The sequence below is a fragment of the Patagioenas fasciata genome, chromosome 1, assembly GCF_037038585.1.
Source record: "Patagioenas fasciata isolate bPatFas1 chromosome 1, bPatFas1.hap1, whole genome shotgun sequence".
In the NCBI taxonomy this organism is placed as follows: Eukaryota; Metazoa; Chordata; class Aves; order Columbiformes; family Columbidae; genus Patagioenas; species Patagioenas fasciata.
Window position 1 is genome coordinate 125965813 of NC_092520.1, and position 19008 is coordinate 125984820.

Sequence of the window (19008 nt, forward strand, 5' to 3'; positions counted from 1 at the left end):
GTCACAGGAAAACACGAAGCTCAGAAGCTACTGAATCGTTGTAACAGAGGGATAGATGGAAGTCACATGAAGTCAGCTCTTACATATGTTGAAATGTACCAAAGAACAAAAGGCAGTCTAGGAAAAAAAAAAAAAGGATAGGATTCTTCCATGTCCAAAAAATTTCTGTTCCTAGGGGTAGCCAATATGGCAGGGTGTTCACTTAAGTAGAGTCTTCTGATATTGGCAATACACAACCTAACCACAACATATTTTGGACCTCTCTCAATTTTTTACATGAAGAACAATGAAACTAATCTTGTTGGTATTGAAATTATTACTCCTGGGCAAATAAGTTGTCACCTTGCTGGAATGACTGAGGCAATTCACACACCATTTAGAACTATGCTCCCACCTTTCTAGAGAACTGTTTATTTGTTACACATGGTTCCAATTTTGGAATTTTTCTTCACAATTAGAACAGTCAGAGATTTAACACACTTTCATTTTTCTAAATGACAAGTGAAATTCCAGAAAATAGGTAGGTAGCTCTCAACAAGATTTTGCTGGAGTACATGAGCATGCATTGTCAGTTTCCAAGCCCCAGACTATATTAATCACATGCTTTCTGCATCTCTGTTGGATTGTCTATAAATTTTGGAAGGTCATGGATACTGTGTTTTCATTCTGTAATGTCTATATTCAATGTACCTCAGCTAAATCCTTTAAGGAAAGGCAGGCAATGCAACATAACCATCCCCAAGTAAAACTTCTTGTCTCATAGTTCACCTAGCTCTCCACTAGAGCTAACATGCAAGCATTTCTCAAGGAGCTGTAAAAGAAGGAAACGGCATTAAACTCCTTTTAAAATTATCCAGTCTAAACTAGTGTTGCATGCGATAAATCAAATTGCCCTGAAAATCCTAGATGGGGGGAAATGTGCCATGGCTCCATACCTGTCAGTATTATGATGCAGAATGCAGCTGTTACACTAGGAATAACTTATTTCTGGTGTATTTCTGCTTCCTTCCAAACTTGGTTCTGCCACATCAAATTCTCAGCCTAGCACAGATGTCATTTTATCGTCTATGTCCCACTAATGTCTCTCACCCTCTCAATTTCTCGCAGTCCCTTTCACATTTCTCAGAAACCTGTGATTTCTCTAAATCCCACTATCTCCTTCCTTCCCATAGAGGTTGCCCCATAACCTTTCCCCAGATTTTTAGACATCTAAACAAATTAATATTTTGCATTAGCCTCTTCAGCTCACATACGTATCTTACTGTCTTCATCCAATGCAGGCCCTCTTCTTAATTTGCCTATTGCTTTCAGATCTCTTTTTGAATGCTTCTTATCTCCTAGCTCTCCAGCTTTCACCAGTTTTTCACTCAGACCAACATCAAATCGGTTTCTCTCTCACATATTCCTCCTTAAGTTCTTTGCTTCCCACATACTCTGAGTTTCTACATTGTTCAAAGGACATTAAGGAAACAGAGTAGTAGAAATGAGAGGCTGTCAGAAGGGCTTAATGATACTGAGAGACCAAGCACTAAGATGGCAGGTGAAATTCAAGACTAATAAATGTAAACTATTACAGACAAAAAAATTAACATATAAAATTATGATCTCAGAGCTGACCATTGCCATACAGCAACAAGATTTTGTGGATCTAATGAATAGTTAAATGAAAATATCACCTCAGTGCTCAGTGACAGCCAAAAAAGCATGCAAACTCTTAGGAGATAACAGGGAAGGAAGAGAGAACAGAAAAAAATAAGGTGATTATGCCACAGGATAAAACCCTGCCACACCTGCACCCTGAGTACTGTGTGAGGATTTGGTCCCTCATTTCAAACGTGATAAAGTAGAACTGCAAAGGGTTTGGAGAACAGCCAGGATAACCAGAGACATGGAGAAGCTCCCATATGAGCAGTGAGTAACTCAGGCAGAAAAACAGAGAGCTAAGGATGGGGCATAACAACAAAGGTGGGTAAAAGTTTGTGTGGCATGTACATGCTAACTAGAGACTGTCTTGGCATCAAAGGAGGCTAGTGGGCAGTGGGTTCAGAACAGAGAAAAAGGAGGTGGCTTAGCATTCAGTGTAGACTAAGTTGTGGGACTTCTTGGCACAAGAAATCGTGGAGGCTGGGGAGTACAAGGCTATAGTGGCTATAACTCAAACATGACTAGACACCTCCATAGAAGAAAAATCTATCCAGGGCTATAAAATACAAAATAATACATCTGGCTCAGGAAGTCTTTGAGTTGCAAATGGTTAGAAGCTGGAAGATCATGCTGGGGAAATATCACTTATATCGCTGCTCTTATATTCTTCCCTAGGCATTCACTGTTGTTCTCTGTCAGAGACAGGATATTGAGCCAGATGGACCTTTGGTCTGACCTCAATAGCCTTTCTGATGTTCCTGTGTTTGCATTCTTAACTGACTGTATGGATGCTCCTTGCACTTTCACCCTTCGCTACACAATGCTAAAAAAAACCCTCCTGCCTACAGCAGCAAACTGAGGCTGAGCAAAAATATCAATCCCTGCGCATCTTTCCTGAAAAATCGTTCCTAGATAAATTTGGGTACTTACCTGCTCTTCTAATCTAGTGTCAGATCAGTGTCGTTGCTGAAAAACCATTCACTCTGCAGCTCGGGTCACCTGAAACAATCTGTGCAGACCTCTCCCCTTTCACTGATTCTATATCCCCTTCTAAATTCTCATCTTAAAACCTGACTTTCTCGCCTGCCTTCAACCTCTCCATTTCTGTCTCTCCTGGTTATTGGTCTTATGACTGAATGCTTTAATATTTTCACCATGCAAGGTCTTTATGTCACTGTTTCATGTAATTTATACCTGTGAGCTGGAGCCTTTCCCATCTCGCTTTCAAGCACAAGCCGTACACTGAATGGAGTCCAAAATGATCCCCACCCCCTTATTGCTTTGGGGGTTTGGCTTTATTAACAAGAATATAAGCAATAAGAAAATAAAGTTCAGCTATTTCTAAGGCTTCTCCCTCATGACTGCTCAGCTAGCATCTTAGATGGCCTCTCCCCAGCAAACCATTTTTATCTCCATTTTACACAAGTGAACTAATAAGCCACCTACCTCAGTGAGTCAGCAGAACCCACTTAACCCTTTCCCAGAAGGGTCAAAACTCGCTCTCAGGATGGTTTGGCTCAGGCTTGTTATAAAACCATAGTCTGCCCCTCGGTCTTGAATAATTTATTTGTGCGGCAGACCTAGATTACTGTTTAAATCAAAATGCTACCCAAACAAAGGCTGTGCTGTACAGTGCAAAATGAAAACAGTTACTACATCCTATAACGCTCATTTTTTTGCAGTGCGAGATGCCCCCTGCAGTACTACAGAGGAGAGACATTTCTGTGGAGAACAGCAGCCCAGCCAGCAGGAGGGAGATTTTTCAGAGGGAACCTTTTGATAAAAACGTAAATTCAGTGCCAGAAGGTATTGCACACTTCAACTTTGATCCATCAATACTTAGGACCTTTTCTAGACTGAAATTAGAGCAAGCTCCAAATATGCATATGCAGAGCTGCTTTCCACAGAGCAACTTTACCAGGGATGAAGAAGAGAAAAATGCCTGTCCTAACATGCATTGCAGAAGTTCCATCAAAAATCTCAAAATGTAGATCAAATTCCACTGCTTAAAAAAAATACAACTTACAGAAGTATGCAGAAATAAGGAGTGCATTGTATTATATATTACGTTGTAGATGAAGTGCATTATAAGCCTTATAGCGTCTCTGTATGCTTGAAATAGTAACAAAACCATGTTCCTTATGTACTTCAAAAATATAATCTGAGCTTACTCAAAAAAAAAAACACCAAAGAACCTCACATCAGTAAAATACATCCTTTCTCTTATTTTTCTACCCCTGTTATTGTTCAGTCACCTGATTTTGAGACTCCATTCACCTAACAATAAGTAGCTATCATTTACCCTAGTCCTGGCTGTCAAAAAGAGTAATCTTTATCTTCAGAGAAGCAGGGATAATGTCTAATCAGTGAGTTATAGTTAGAAGAAATGATTCTAAGTTTAGGAAAATTGGCAGCTGCATTTTGTTATCAGTAACCATTATTTAGGTAGCATTGCTGATGTGTGTGGCGTCATACAGACAAGGACAAAGACCAGGCCCTTGCCCTGTGGAGTCTATTGTCCATATTACACAATTTAAATAGGGAGAGGTACTAGCATAATAGTAATAGTGAGCTCTAAGCATTGCAGTGGGAGGGAGAAGAGATGACAAGAAAAAGACAAAACTTCCTGTGAGGGAGCGATACTGCATCATCTCTCCATTGTTGTTTCAGACTCAGCTCAACGAGAGAGTTTTGTTGTCCCAAAATATAGCCTGTACAGAAGAGGCAACAGATAATTCCAGAGCAGAAATCAGGAGAAACTGGCCTAGATGTATATAAGAGGGAGGTGGAGGATGTTGACTAGTGACATAGAGTTGAGTACTTTGATGTGTGGAAGACACAGAGTCATCTGAGCTGCACAAGTGATGCTGTGGCAGGCCTGGCAGGTCGTGACACACAAGCTCACAAGGCTGTGCAGGGCATGGGAAGACCTGAGGCTCTCAACTTGGTGTAGTCAGTTAACATGGACACTATGCCCCTTCCCACTCACTTCGAAAAGTGAACTCTGTAGCTCATGATTCAAACAACACGCTAAATCTACCATCTCCTAAAAACGAGCTCCCAAGTACCACATTCAATAGACATACAATTTGTCATTAGGCGCATGGTGTCTTATACCAATGCTTTGCTTATACATAATTTTATTATATTATGAGGTCAGTTTGTGTGTTATTCTTTTCTTTTAAGGCAATCGTTGAAAATTAATACATGACAATCTGACTATAGACATAAAAGCACAGACTTAGCTGAGCTGCACACATAAAACAAACTGAAGTCAGTATTTTAGAAACCCAGCCTAACCTAACACCAATCCTAACCCTATCTCTTTAACTACATCATAACATAATTTTTAGACAGCTGTTAATATTACTGCATTTTTTTACTTTGTTCACCCAAGGCAGGAACCAACCATACTGGAGCAGAGATGACTCCATCTAATAGAAAACAATAGTACCATGGGAATACAGTCATTACTGCATTGAACTTCTAAAAAGAAGGAGACATCTTCTTTTTTCCTAGTATTTCACTTTGCTTCAGCTACTTAGTGAAGTAAACCAGTACATGTATTCCCCTGAACTGTCTTATTTCTGTAGACATTCATAAGACTGGTGGAGAAAATGGAGCCTACCTGGCAATATCTTCTCAGAGGTATAAAGTAAAACTGATTAAGAGAGAAACATTTTTCAACTTCCTAGAAAAGGTTGTTGGCTTCTTCCATTTATGATCAAAAAGATCTTAGAAAAAAATATGTCCAGTCTTTAACGAGACTAGGAAATTGAAATAACCAAAATGGGATGTGATTGGTCTTTTGAATCGAGGTGCCACCATTACTCGCTTTTGCTGTTGAAACATTGTCTGGCTCCTAATGACTTCTAACATTGTGTTCCTACCTACATTGATCATTTAATGCTAGCATCTTCTTTCTGACAAACCACAAACACTTCCAAAACTTGACCTCTTCCCTTTAACGCTTTTGATTAAGAAGAGAACTATCTGCAGGAAATGCCCTACAAACCACAAAGGATTATCAGAAATATAATGATGAGTGATTCAGGGACTCTGTGGCTTTGCTTGTGTTCCTATAATCTGATCTTGGTCACTCTTCCCTTCTCCGACGGAGCTTTGCTGTAGTTTCTTCTAGTCGACTTCTCCAAGCAGCGATAATGGCATCATCATCCATCTCTTCTTCCTCTTCTTTACGCATGCTTCGTCTGTACTGAGAGAACTGTCTAGATGCAAATCTTTCTTCACTTTCTTCCACTTTTGCCTCCTTCTTTCCATCCTCTTCAGACTTTGAAAAGCTCTGGGTGAACTTTCTTTTAGCTCCAAATTCTGAGGTGTCTGACCTGGCCTCCTCTTCACATGCCTCCACATAATGAGATCTAACTCGACTCTGTGTAGGTGGTTCCGGGGATTCAGAGTCAAAGGATGGTTCAGGCGTTGGGCTGAAGACATGCAGCTCTGGGCTCTCTTCTCTGGAACTTGTGGTCTCACTAACCTTTGACCTTGTGAACTTATACATCTTTTTGTCCTCTTTTGCAGAAGCAGAAGAAAACCTTGAGATGGTTCTCAATGAATCTCCTTTTGACTCATAGGAAGAACAGCTGTCTAGCTCTTCTCTTTGAGATCTGGAGAATCTGTAACTAGATGTTTCAGAATCCATCTCTCTAACTTTGGATGATCTGCTGTATTTCTCTCTAGCCTTCTCGCTTCGATCATAATATGATGGTGGTTCTCTTTCTGCTTTCAGGCCACTGAGCCACTTAGTAATATCAGTCTCTATCTCTGACTTTGGTGCACCTGTGTTTGCAGGTTGACTGGACAGATCAAAGACTCTATCCATTCCCTCAGGATTTGCTCGCAAGGAGTGCCTGTGGCTGCCTGTTGTACTCTCTCTGTCGTCTTCTTCTTCATTTTCCTCTCCTTTGGTCGTCTTCTTTTTAAATAAAGTGCTGCGTTTATTGTCACTGATCACCTTTTCAATTTGATAATCTGACATTTTCTCTCTCATTTCCATTTGCATCTCCTTCTCCTTCCTCCTGAGTTTCTTTAGGTCAACATCATCAGCAAAGAGGCTGTACAGGGGCTTGCTTGTCTGTGTTGTCTTCATGTTCGAACTAGTCCCTTCTGTCCTTGTGCTCACTGAGGTATTGCAAGACATGGCAGACTGAGACTCAGCTCTGTGCATGTCCTGCTGGCGAAGCTGAGAGGTAGCAAGAGATGAACCACTCTGAGCACTGAGAAGAGAAACCTTATCATCATCTACACGCCTGCCAAAGTCTCCTGACATTACACTGGAGGCCATTGCAGATGATGGACGGGACAGCATCATGATCTCATTTTGCTTTTGAGCAATGGTTTCGCTGACCACGTTAGCAATCCAGTTCTGAATGCTTGCCATGGATATTGTGTCACCTGGGCCAACTGGGAGATTGGGAAGGGGTATACTTGGCGTCTGAGTGTTGCTCCTGGTCTGTGATAAAGATGAATGATTCGTCTGCATGCTCATTGCAGAAGCTGCATCCTCAGCACCACTTGCAGAAGGTGCTGAGGGCCAGAAAGCTGACAGTGGGATACTCCCACTCATCATACTGTCTGTCTCCCAGCTGCACATGGACTGGCTTTCTTCTAAAATTTTCTTTGAACGTTCAAGGAGCTCTACACGCCTCTGCTTCTTTTTGGCTGAAGCAGAATCCTCACTTTTGGCAAACTCCACAAATTCCTCCTTGCTTTCACTGCCCACCTTCTTCTGCCGCTTCATTTTCCAAGCTTGGTAAGCAGACAGGTTAATATCTGACAAACTCTTCCCTTCCATCCCCTCCCCACCTGCTTGGCAGCCATCTTCTGCTAGAGACTGTGCAGAAGATGATGATGATTCTAAATCTTTCTTGTGAAAGCCAAACTGGATCCTCTTAACCTTCCACCTTTCTAGAGGAGTCAACTTGTCTTTGTTCTTTTGGCAGAAATTGTAAAAGGAGCTACTGTCTGAAAGCACACTCTCCTCATCTATATCCCTCTCCTTTCTTCCTGTTTCTGGGGATTGTCTCTCCCCACCAATTTTATTCTTTGAACGATATCTCTGAGAAGCTTCCTTCTCAATCTCCAGAAGCCTCTGGTTCCACATGTCCCAAGTACTCTCTGAAGACATAGAGCCCGTGCGGCTCCTCCTCATCCTGCTAAAGCTACTGGCTTCCAGCTGTTGTTTTAGGGTTCGGATCTCAAAACTGCTCACACTCTCAACATCACTGAATTCACCTGACGGGTAAGGTCTTCCTCCCATGGTGGAATCTCTATCCTCCTCCCTGGGTGGACCATCCATTTGGTATTTCTGATTTCTGCATTGCCAGTCATGGATCCTTTGTTCCACATCCTCATCAGATTGTTCCTCTTCCTGATCCAGAAACTTTGAAGGTGTTCTTCTTTCATGGGTAACTCCTGGTTCCTTTGCAGGCAGGCCTTGTTTCTTCCTCCATTCATCATACAACTGTTCCTCTTCCTCCTCACTGATGAGGGTGGAGTGTTTGGAAACCCAGCTAGTTTTTCCTGCTGATGAAGAGCTCATAAAACTACCCAGTAGGCTGCTGGTGTCCTCTTCTTCTACTGTGATGGAGTGGGCTTTGGCTCCCAGGATGCTTTCTGAGTCCCCAACTCCAGACAGCTGGGAAGAAGTCCCTGCATGGACAACAGGGCTTTGACTAGGAGTGACTTCTTCATCTCCAGTATGCTCCAACTCTCGTTCCTCCAACAATTGCTCATTGAGCTCTCTTAGCTGTTTCAGAAAGCCGTCATTGGGGTAAATGGCACGCTTCTTTCTCAGAGTCATTAGAGCCTCCAGAATGGTCATATGGTGGTAGATCATCAGGTAGGCAGCCACCAGCACAGCTGAGCGACTGATTCCCATTTCACTGCTGACAAGGATTTTACCTGCACATATTGAATATAAAAGTAATTAGCTATTTCCAATAACATAGGGACGTTTCTCTGATATGTAGCACAAAAGCATTCTCTGAATAGTGTTAAAAATTACACAGATTATATGCTTCAGTGACTGAAACCAATACTAAATATTTGTTAGCTTTGTCATAATAAAAATCTGGATACATATGAATAAAAGCCACATCAGTTTCAAAAGCTGCGAGCAGGCACATTTTAAAACAATCAAAACAGTATTTATATTTTCACCTGTACACATCACTTTCCCGAAGAATCAAAAAGTTTATAACAGGTATTAGAAAGACAAGTGATACTGTATTCTTGACTTGGTGGCTGACTTAGGTTAAGACATTTAAGCTTTCCATGCTTCAGTTTCCCCATATGTAAAAAAGGAGATATAAGCGTCAGCCTCCAGGAAGGTATTGGGAGAATAAGCAAGTAATTGAATTTTTATAAGGCACGTTATAGGACTTAAATACAATTTTATATTAATTTAATTATATTTTTTTCCAGAATCCAGGTCTGCTGTTTTGCAGATCAGTTACATGTAGACAGAGTCATAGTATATCTCAGAACAGGAGAACCAAACAACTAGTAGAAGAGAGCTGATTTTGACTCCAACAAACTGATACAGCTGCTCCAAACTACTGGAACCCACTGTTCTGTAAATAGTGACTGTGAGAGCTGGAGTCAAACCCGAGGATCGGCTTTATTTCGTGGCATTTACACAGAAAGCACCTCTTGCAGAAAACTAAGCTTTAGCACAGAATTGTTTTATAGCAAATTACCGTTAAGGAAAAGCTTGTAAATATGAAGAGAGCTTAAATGAATCTTTGGTAGCCTGCAAATAATGGAAGTTACTGTTCCTAAATGTGTGATAAACTCCAGTTTAATCAAACTGTTTGCACTAATACTTAATGAAGCCACTTTAAACACCCACCTTTCTGACTGCTGATATGTTACTGCAGGTATTTACGTAATGCACCTGTTCCTACAATCCTAAAATGTCTTTTACACCTTTCTCAGTATCAAAAGCCTCAGTTGCCTTCCAAGTGTTCTAACAGCCAGTAAAGTCTATCTAACAGCTCGCCAAAAGGGGGAGATGTCATTCCTCTGCTTTCTTTCAAGGCTCCCCTGTATCCCTGCATCCTTTCCCTGTGTCAGCTCTGCTTGGGCCAGTTCAGCTCACAAAACCCACGGAAAACCACCTCTTTCCTGCCGGGCTGTCTTTTCTGCTGCGTTAGTGAGCTGAAGGGTCGATAAATGCCAGCAGCAGTGAGTATCTGCACAGTGACAAGGGCAGTAATAGGAGTTAGAATGAAGAACACAGATGGGCTGAGTGTCCCTCCTCGTGTTGATGGTGGCGGGCAATTAAAATTGGCTCAACTTTCCTTGTGTACTAACAAAACTTCTCACCTTTCTCACTGTCACTTTTACTAGGAAGTAACATGTTGTCCCTCAACAAAAATTAAATGCACTGAGTACATATATGAGGATTATCAGTGATATCACTGATTGTGGTGTTTGTTTTCAGGTTGAATTTCACTGAAGCTGCAGCAAAATGACCAGTATGCACCAGAGGTCCACAGAATAACAGTTGCCATGGGATTGAGTCCAGCAAATTATACAGTAGCCAGGGTGTAGACATCCAAGGGTTCAACCCAGCTGTTTGGATCGTTTTAGCAAATCAGCCTGCTGTTTTGTAGTAAGTGTTCTGGAAAAACTGAAACTCGCAGTGTATAGAAATATATAAATACATATAGTAGTATATCAATATAAAATAATATATATCTTGGGGCAGAGCTTCAGCTATTTGCAACAGCAGGGTACTTTCAAAGCAGCTGAGGGAGGTGGCTCACAGCCAGTTTGAGTCCAAAGACCTGGGGCTTGCAGCAGGGGCTGCTGGGCTGCCTCCTCTCACTAGTTTGCCGCCTCCTATTTTGAATAAGGCACGGCAGAAATGGACAGTAAGTGTTCACTGCAACTGGATGCAAAGAACAAGGCATTTGCCTTCTACCCAATTACAAATGTGGCATTGGCTGTTTATCAGAGTAACTCTTCCACCCATTAATTCTCAAGCATTCTGGAGCCACTGTATTCTTCTCCTCTTACCCCTGTAAGTCAGCAGTGCTTCGTCAAGGAACTCTGCAGCTGGGCGGAAGTGTTTGGAGATATCAATATCTGGAAAATCATCCACTTCAATGCCCAGGTATTGGATATTCAGACCATTGTAGAAACCTGGTCCTGTGTATACACCTGTACCATGAGCAGCATTCAAGACATGTGTGATCCCCAGTCTCTTCAAACGGCTTTTGTTCACTGCAACGCTTCTTCAGAAAGAAGAGAAAAAAAAAGTTAGATATCAGTGCTCCTACTTCAGGTAGGAAAGAAGCTGTCTGCTACAAGTTCTACAGAGCTCCCAGCCTGCGTAACTCATCCACCACACAGCTCCACTCAGACCTTAATGTCCTCTGAGAGTTCTACAGATATTTCTTTGCAATACTCACTGGGAAAAGAAAATGAGAAAACTGCACTCAACGGTAGAGCTGCATGCTTAGTTTCCACTCCAGCTTGATTTAAACTCATCCTGCCATCCTCGGTTCAGGCTGTTTACTTATTTCTCAGTTTTTATCACTCTGTAATTGATGCTTTACACTGTATCCCCTTCTAATTCTGCCTGGTTACTTGCACAGGTGTCTCAGACAGCTGAGCTGTGGTACAGAAGACCTAACCATTTCTACTCAATATTTGCTATGGCATTTATTTTTTAACTTGCTTTTACATAACAAAGACTTCAGTCCCAACTTTAGGGCCAAACTCCAATCAGAGCAGTGTAATTTGGGCTCATTTGCCTTTTCCTCTCCTAAACTGTTGAAGCATCAAAATAGCATAGGAAAGCTGCTGATTCTATTCCAGCAGTATTTACTTTTCAGCACACAGAGATCTTTGTGAGCATATTCTGGAAAACACTTGGGGCTCTAGGGATCAAAGGTATTAGATATAGGTGTGTAGTATAGAATATGTTATGCCTCCAATAGTTCCATCTGACCCTTCACTGGGAATCTTGTGCAACTTGATGACAAAAGCTGACACTCACTTTTCTGCTATGAAGACATTAGGCCAGACTTCATCCACAGCATCCCTGGGGGTCTCCAGCCTGTCTTTCACAAGTGCCCTCTGCAAGTCCATCACACAGGGTGTGTTAAACAAGCTGGTGTCATCAATCTTTTCTTTAACTCGGTTGTACAGGTCTTCCACCATCAGCTGCTGTGCAGATTCTAACATCCTGGGACACGCTGCATCTACCTTGGCATTCTTTGTCTTCAGTTCTGGAATAAACTGACATTGTAACTAAAACCATGTAAAAACAATGCAAATATATGATCTGTCATTTTTTGTTCCTGGGTCCAGCCTTTTGGCACGCTTTCTTTCCCTGATAACATCACACCATCCCATCTGCAACATGTCCATGGACATGCTTATCTACCCACACTCGCCAAATGCCTGGGAGTTTAGGGCATGCCCATTCTAACCCCAGAAGAATGCAGCCACTCTCTACAGCTTCCTGAGGAAGGGAAGTGGAGAGACAGGTGTTCATCTCTTCTCCCTGGTGTCCAGTGATAGAACACTTGGAATGATTCAAAACTGCACCAGGGGAGGTTTAGACTGGACTTTAGGAAGCATTTATTTACAAGAAGGTGGTCAAACACCAGAACAGGCTTCCTAGAAGTGGCCAATGTTCCATCCCTGCCAGTGTTTAGGAGGCATTTGAACAATGCCCTTAATAAGAGGCTCTAACTTGGTTAGCCCTGAAGTGATCAGGCACTTGAACTAGATGATCATTGTAGGCCCTTTCCAACCAAAATATTCTATATTCTATATTCTATTCTATTCTATTCTATTCTATTCTATTCTATTCTATTCTATTCTATTCTATTCTATTCTATTCTATTCTATTCCATTCCATTCCATTCCATTCCATTCCATTCCATTCCATTCCATTCATTGCAGTGAGCAACCAGCAATCAAACTGTATTTACCACTGTGGTACCTGATTCTGCCATAGTCAGTGCACAACTTCAAAGGAAGTCAGAAAACCTTTTGGTAATTTTTTATTTATTTGTGGTTTTCACCTCTACCTCTGGTGAGGTTTTCTCACAAAGGCTTTTTTTACTATTTTAGCATCTCTGGAAGAGAAAGGCAAAACCAGCGCAACTCAAGTCTCTATTACTTACATAGTTATTTTACTCTTCCTCCTCTTACCTTCATTGATTATTTGTTTGGCAGCCACAGCAGATGAGAGATGGATTGGGTCCATGAAGATGCTCTCTGTATCAGTGTCTGATATCACTGAATACCTGCCAACCAACCACACTGCCTGTTAGACAAATGCCCTCCACTGAGATCCCATCTTCAGGACTTTAGCTTTTTTTCACCCATTCAAGAAGAGAGCAGCAGCGAACTGGAACAGTGAGGATCCTTTGGTGGTAGAAAGGAAGCCCCAGCTACTCTCCGACCCCTCACCCCCACCCTGCTCTCCAGCATGGCGCTACAGACTTCAAACATGCCTTGGTATTCAGTGTTTGCAGGACACAGACAGGTCCTGTGGGAAGGAGCTGCAGTGGGCTGGGAGTGCAAGAGAATGGAGTGGTGGGTAGGGAAGATCAATGTCTGTTTTGAGACTGGAAGGGGGATGGATCACAAGGAATAGTCTCACAAGTAGCTCTCACTTAGGACAGGTATAAACATTGTCCCAACTAGAATTTATTGAACAATTTGAAACAGATTATGCTAAAATACTGTTGTTTGTGGTGTTTTGTGGTGGGTCTTTCCTGGCTTATATCAGGAATAGTGTGGCCAGCAGGACTACAGAAGTGATTGTGCCACTGTACTTGGCACAGGTGAGGCTGCACCTTGAATCCTGTGTTCAGTTTTGGGCACCTCATCATAAGAAGGACATTGAGGTACCAGAAAGAGATCAGAGAAGGGCAATGAAGCTGGTGAGGGGTCTGGAGCACAAGTCTGATGAGGAGCAGCTGAGGGAACTGGAGCTGTTTAGCCTGGAGAAAAGGAGGCTGAGGGGAGACATTATCGCTGTCTACAACTACCTGGAAGGAGGTTGTAGCGTGGAGGGTGTTGGTCTCTTGTCCTGAGTAGCAAGTGATAGGACAAGAGGAAATGGCCTCAAGTTGCACAAGGGGAGGTTTAGATTGGATATTAGGAAAAAATTCTTCCTGGAAAGGGTTATCAGGCATTGGAACAGACCGCCCTGGGGGTGTTTAAAATGTGTTTAAACAAAGTTCTTAGGGACATGGTTTAGTGCTAGAGTTAGGTTGTGGTTGGACTCGATAATCCTGAGGGTCTTTTCCAACCAAAATTATTTGCTTTTTTGGTTGGTTTGTTTGTTTTTCTGTTAGCTAATTGCCTACAAGCATCCTTTGAGTTATGACAAGCTGCAATGCAAGCATTAAGATTGAAGACTCTGAATCTCTCCCTCAGTACACTGGTCACTTTATAGCATTAATCTGTGGTCAGTCTCTCCACTCACACAGTGTTGCCTAACTGCAGGTCAGAAACAACTAGGAAACCCACAAATGCCTTTGAAGGGAGTTCTTTGACACACAGTGTGATTTACATAAGTATTTGTTAAGGAAAAAAGGTGCACAATCTTGAAAACAAATATATTTCCTTCTGGATCCATCTGTATAGTCCAAGCAAATCTTCTCTTCTTATTTAGACCATCTTAACAAACTATTTTACAGAGCTTTTGCCATGATGCACACCCTCTACATATCCTGCCAAGTAGATGATACAGATCATTAGGACAAGTTTGCTGCCATCACAGAAGCTATCTGGTAATGCAGGCTTGCAGTACTTGCAACACAGTGTTTGATTTTGTTTAATTAAAGCAGGAGAGGAAGGGTGATTAATGTGCAGTCAGGTTGCAGAAAAGTGTCTGGAGAACTAAACTTCATTCATTCTCCGGAATCAAAATGGAGGGCGCAGCCATCAGAAACAGCTTAATGGGCTTGTCTAGGTCATTTAGTTGGGTTCCAGGACTTGCCCAGGGTAATCCTTTTCTAGTCTTCAAAGAAGTTGATGAGATGAGCTAGGGGAGTCTCAGTCTCATTTACAGGAGTTGACACAAATTTGCAGCTATGCCCTGCCTTCAATTCCTTTTGCTGTAAAGGTTGCCTCCAAGCTCAATAAAAAGGTAACAGCTGATAATAATCTGCACCCACAGCCTCAACACGTTTTGCCTGCAGCTGCCCCAAGCATCTATGAAGTACACAGTTGTAGAACTGCCCAAACGTGGGTGTTTCATGGGCCTTGCGCTGGTTGGGAAGGACCTTGCCACTTTCCTCATTGTTTTTGGCATTGACAATGGGAAGGGAAAGGAAAGGAAGGGAATAAACTGGAGAGGTTGATTTTGAGTGACTAATGAGCAGTAGGAAAGTGATTTACCACGTTAAATACATAATTTTACTTTATGTGAGCTCAGTGAACTTCCTAAACAATTTTGAAACACATGTAGTTAAATGAAATAAGCACTCTGTCTTCGTTTTTCTTAGGTGCCCCACAGTTAATAGGAAAAATTTCATAACCTTCTACTTGTTGAGGGCCACTGGGGCAAGTTATTTTCAAACTCAATCCCTACTCCCTGCCTTCAGCTAAAGCATCACAAAGTGTACAGAAAGCCCTATAGAGCATTCTCCTTTAGGAAAAGAGTACAAAAGGATGTATTTTTCCTTGTATTAGGAGAAAACACATCTAATCATGCTTGTTTTGCTTGAGGTAACTCAATTTCTGCTTGCGCTGTGACAGCTTCCTGTTCAGCGCCTGAAGCCTGTAGCTAAAGATGACTCTGAACCAAACCCAAATCCAAAGACCTTCAATCTTTCTGAGGCTGGGAAAGGCTAACATCGACATTAAAATATCCACAGGTCCTTATAATGGAAAAAAAGACGTGGCTGAGCTTGAGAAGATATGAAATCCGAATCAGGAGTTTCACTGTGGGGGTGGACATGAGAGGACGAGACAGGGCAGAGCAACTATACCATCCCATAGCAATGCTTTCTGTAATTTATCACCCCCACCCCCATGTGTATGCAGAATGGATTAATTAGCTCAGGACTCCTGTCTCCGCAGCCTCCCTGCCCACTGGCACACTGACCCGCATCTCAGGGAGGGGAGGGAAGCCCTGGCCTCTACGCTTGGTCCAGGTGCCCGTGCAGAGAGGAGGCAGCGGAAGAGGAGTGAAGACAAGCTGATCTACCACCACGTGCTACCGGGAGGCCATGGCGGCCCCTGCAGCAAATATACTCACCGGCTGGGCGAGGGGCTGCGGAGATAATGGGCCTGCACGGTCTTCACGTCTGGTCCCTCGTCTTCCCCATCCGGCACCACCTGCTCACCATCCAAATCTCCGCCGCTGGCCATGGCAGCTGCCAGGGGATGCGCTGGGAGGGAAGCAGGGCAGGAGGGAGGGCTGTTACAGAGGTCTGTGTGGGAGGCCAAACCTGGACGTGGAGCGGCGGTGGCAAGCGAGGGGTATGGCTGAAGGGGCTCCCACATTTTGCTCATTGCGAGCAGCCCTTGCACCAGCTGCTCTGCTAGGGCGCCTGCCGTCCCCGAGGCCCCGTGCACCTCCCTGGCTGCTGCCCAGCGAGCGCCAATGCTGTTCTTGCCTGTGAGTAAGCGCGCAGGGAGGCCAGGGAGGAAGGGGTGGTGGGGCAGAAACTCTATCCCTGCCCTGGCTGGCTCAGCCCATGCGTAGTGGCTGGAGAGAGCTGTACACAGCCAGAGCTGGGCTGGAAGGAGCATTGGGGGGCCAGAAACATGAGACCTCGCCTCCCCAAAATGAAATGCTCCTAAAGCTTGAGGCTGAAGGCGCTTTAAGCCTCGGGACTTTGTTCTTACAACCCATTGTCGGGGGTCTGCGGTGCCCACCAGAGAGTGAGGGGGCCACAGCTCAGTGAGGAGCATGAAAATGCAGCAGCCACCCCTTCCCTGGGTCTGGCCAAAGTTACTTCTGCCTCGCTGTGCCACTGCAGATGGTGGTGGCTCCAAAGGGCTCCAGCAGCTGGCCCCGGGGGGGGAGGACACAGCTGCGTGCCACCAATGGGGCTGAGGAGCAGCTGCCGCTCATGGGACAGCGAGTAGGATGAAGGGGAGCAAGGAGAGGGCACTTACCCCTGGTGCCTGGATGACTCCGCTGAGAGGTCCCTGCTGGAGGCACGGTGAAGGAGTCTGGTGAAGAGTGCAGGAAACCTGGCAGGGAATGGTACTGGGGGGAGAGAAATCAGCTGCCTGTTCCCACCCCGTTCATGGCTTCCTCGTCAAGGGGCAGGACAACTGTCGGCACCAAACCTTTATCAGCTTTCTAAATATAGTGTTGTCCTGACGCTGGCTGCTAGATTGCATGGGGAAAGAATTCAGGGCCTCATAGACAGCAGCTGGTCAAGCGCTTAACTCCTTCCCCACTGTGGGATGGATCCTCTGACTTTTCCCAGTTGGAGGAGGAGCCCAGAGAAGAGCCCAGAGCCAGTGCGGCTGAACCTCTGCCCACAGGGAGCCTCCAGGAAACTGGGACCCCACCAGGCACACTTGAAATGCTGGTATGACCTCTGATGTCCCTGGGAAATGCGGTGCGGGGTGAGCTTACTAGAAGCCAGCTACCTGTCAACTACCTAGACTTCAGTAAGGTCTTTGATACAGGCCCCCCACAACGTCCTTACTCCTAAATTGGACAGAAATGGATTTGATGGATGGACTATTGAATGGGTAAGGAATTGGCTGGATGGCTGCATCCAGTTACAGCCAACGGCTCAGTGTCCAAATGGAGAACAGTAGCAAGTGGTGTCCCACAGGGGTCTGTACTGGGACCAGCGCTGTTCAGTATCTTCATCAATGACATAGACAGTGGGATCAAGTGCACCCTCAGCAAGTTTGAGATGACACCAAGCTGAGTGGTGCAGTTGATTTGCTAGAGAGAAGGGGTACCATCCAGAAGAACCTTGACAGGCTTGAGGAGGGGGCTCATGTGAACTTTATGAGGTTCAACAAGGCCAAGTGCAAGGTCCTGCACCTGGGTCAGGGCAACCCCTGGTATCACTACAGACTGGAAAATGAAGGAATTGAGAGCAGCCCTGTGGAGAAGGACTTGGGGATACTGGTGCATGAAAGACTGGACATGAGCCAGCAATGTGCACTTGCAGCTCAGAAGGCAAATCATATCCCAGGCTGCATAAGAAGTGTGGCTAGCAGTTGAGGAAGGAAATTCTCCCCCTCTACTCCACTCTGGTGAGATCTCACCTGCAGTGTAATCCAGCTCCGGAGTCCCCAGCACAAAACATGGACCTGTTTGAGAAGGTCCATAGGAGGGCCACCAAAACACTCAGAGGGATGGAACAGCTCTCCTAGGAAGAAAGGCTGAGAGCACGGGTGTTGTTCAGCCTGGAGAAGAGAAGGTTCCACTGGGGCCTTTCCAACTCTTAAAGGAGGCTTATAAGAAAGGCAGAGAGAGACTTTTTACCAGTGCCTGTAGTGACAGGGCAAGAGGCAATCATTTTAACCTAAAAGGGTAGATTTAAATCAGATATAAGGAAGAAATTATTTACAATGAGGGTGGTGAGACATTGGTAAAGGTTGCCCAGAGAACTTGTGGATGCCCCATCTCTGAAGTGTTCAAGCTCAGGCTGGATGGGGCTTTGAGCAGTCTGGTGTAGTGGAAGATGTCCCTAATTATGTCAAGAAGGTTGGACTAGATAGTCTTTAAAAGTCTCTTCTGACCCAAACCATTTTGTGGTTCTAAGACTGTATGATTAGCTGATTTTTGTTCTTGGAAGAGCTAGGACTGAGGTACACTATGTCTTCTCTGATGCCTTTTCAAAGAAGAAACCTCCAGTCCCATCTCTTGACTCCCCAGCAAAGCCCACAGGCCAGGCTAGTCCAAGGCAGACCATATGAAAGCCCAATTGCTATTTGTCTATACTGGGGACTCCAGTTCTGCATCATGCAATGACATTCCATTGTTGATTCCTTTTGCAAACAATGAAGCAAACAAGAAAGGAAGTGGAAAAGAGAACTGACCTATCTCATACCACAGATATATTTGCTGCTGCATCATGCTAGGCAGGGCCTGCAATTCCCTTCTTGCTTCTTGCTTGAGTGCTGCATCCCCACATGGGGATAAGGCCACATCTGCAGGGATGCCATGTCACTGCAGGGAAGAGCTGTGAAACAGGCACTCAAGTCTTTGTGTGCCGACAGTGTAGACTTGTGTTAATACAGTTATTGGGGTGGGCAAGCAGGAGGGGGTTAGAGTTGGGCTCTGACAACTTGACAGAGATCCAAGTTAGCTGATGCCATGACTGAAGAGGTTTCAGAGAGCTGCTCCTTGTAGGCTGGAATACAACATAAGCCTGATCT

The 19008-nt window shown here is 44.1% G+C and overlaps 2 protein-coding genes across 2 annotated transcripts in view; both read right to left on the bottom strand.

Annotated features, from left to right (window-relative positions):
• Positions 1 to 19008, bottom strand: part of COX17 (cytochrome c oxidase copper chaperone COX17) — a 177028-nt gene that overhangs the window by 136277 nt on the left and 21743 nt on the right. The gene's annotated exons all lie outside the window — the stretch shown is intronic.
• STYXL2 (serine/threonine/tyrosine interacting like 2) lies at positions 3870 to 17007 on the bottom strand. Its single transcript, XM_065852587.2, has 6 exons — positions 16771 to 17007; positions 15905 to 16037; positions 12841 to 12935; positions 11675 to 11906; positions 10690 to 10907; positions 3870 to 8568 (listed from the first exon to the last, which is right to left on the bottom strand). Exons 2-6 carry the CDS (start codon positions 16015 to 16017, stop codon positions 5741 to 5743), a joined length of 3486 nt encoding a protein of 1161 aa, XP_065708659.2. The 5' UTR covers positions 16018 to 16037; positions 16771 to 17007; the 3' UTR covers positions 3870 to 5740.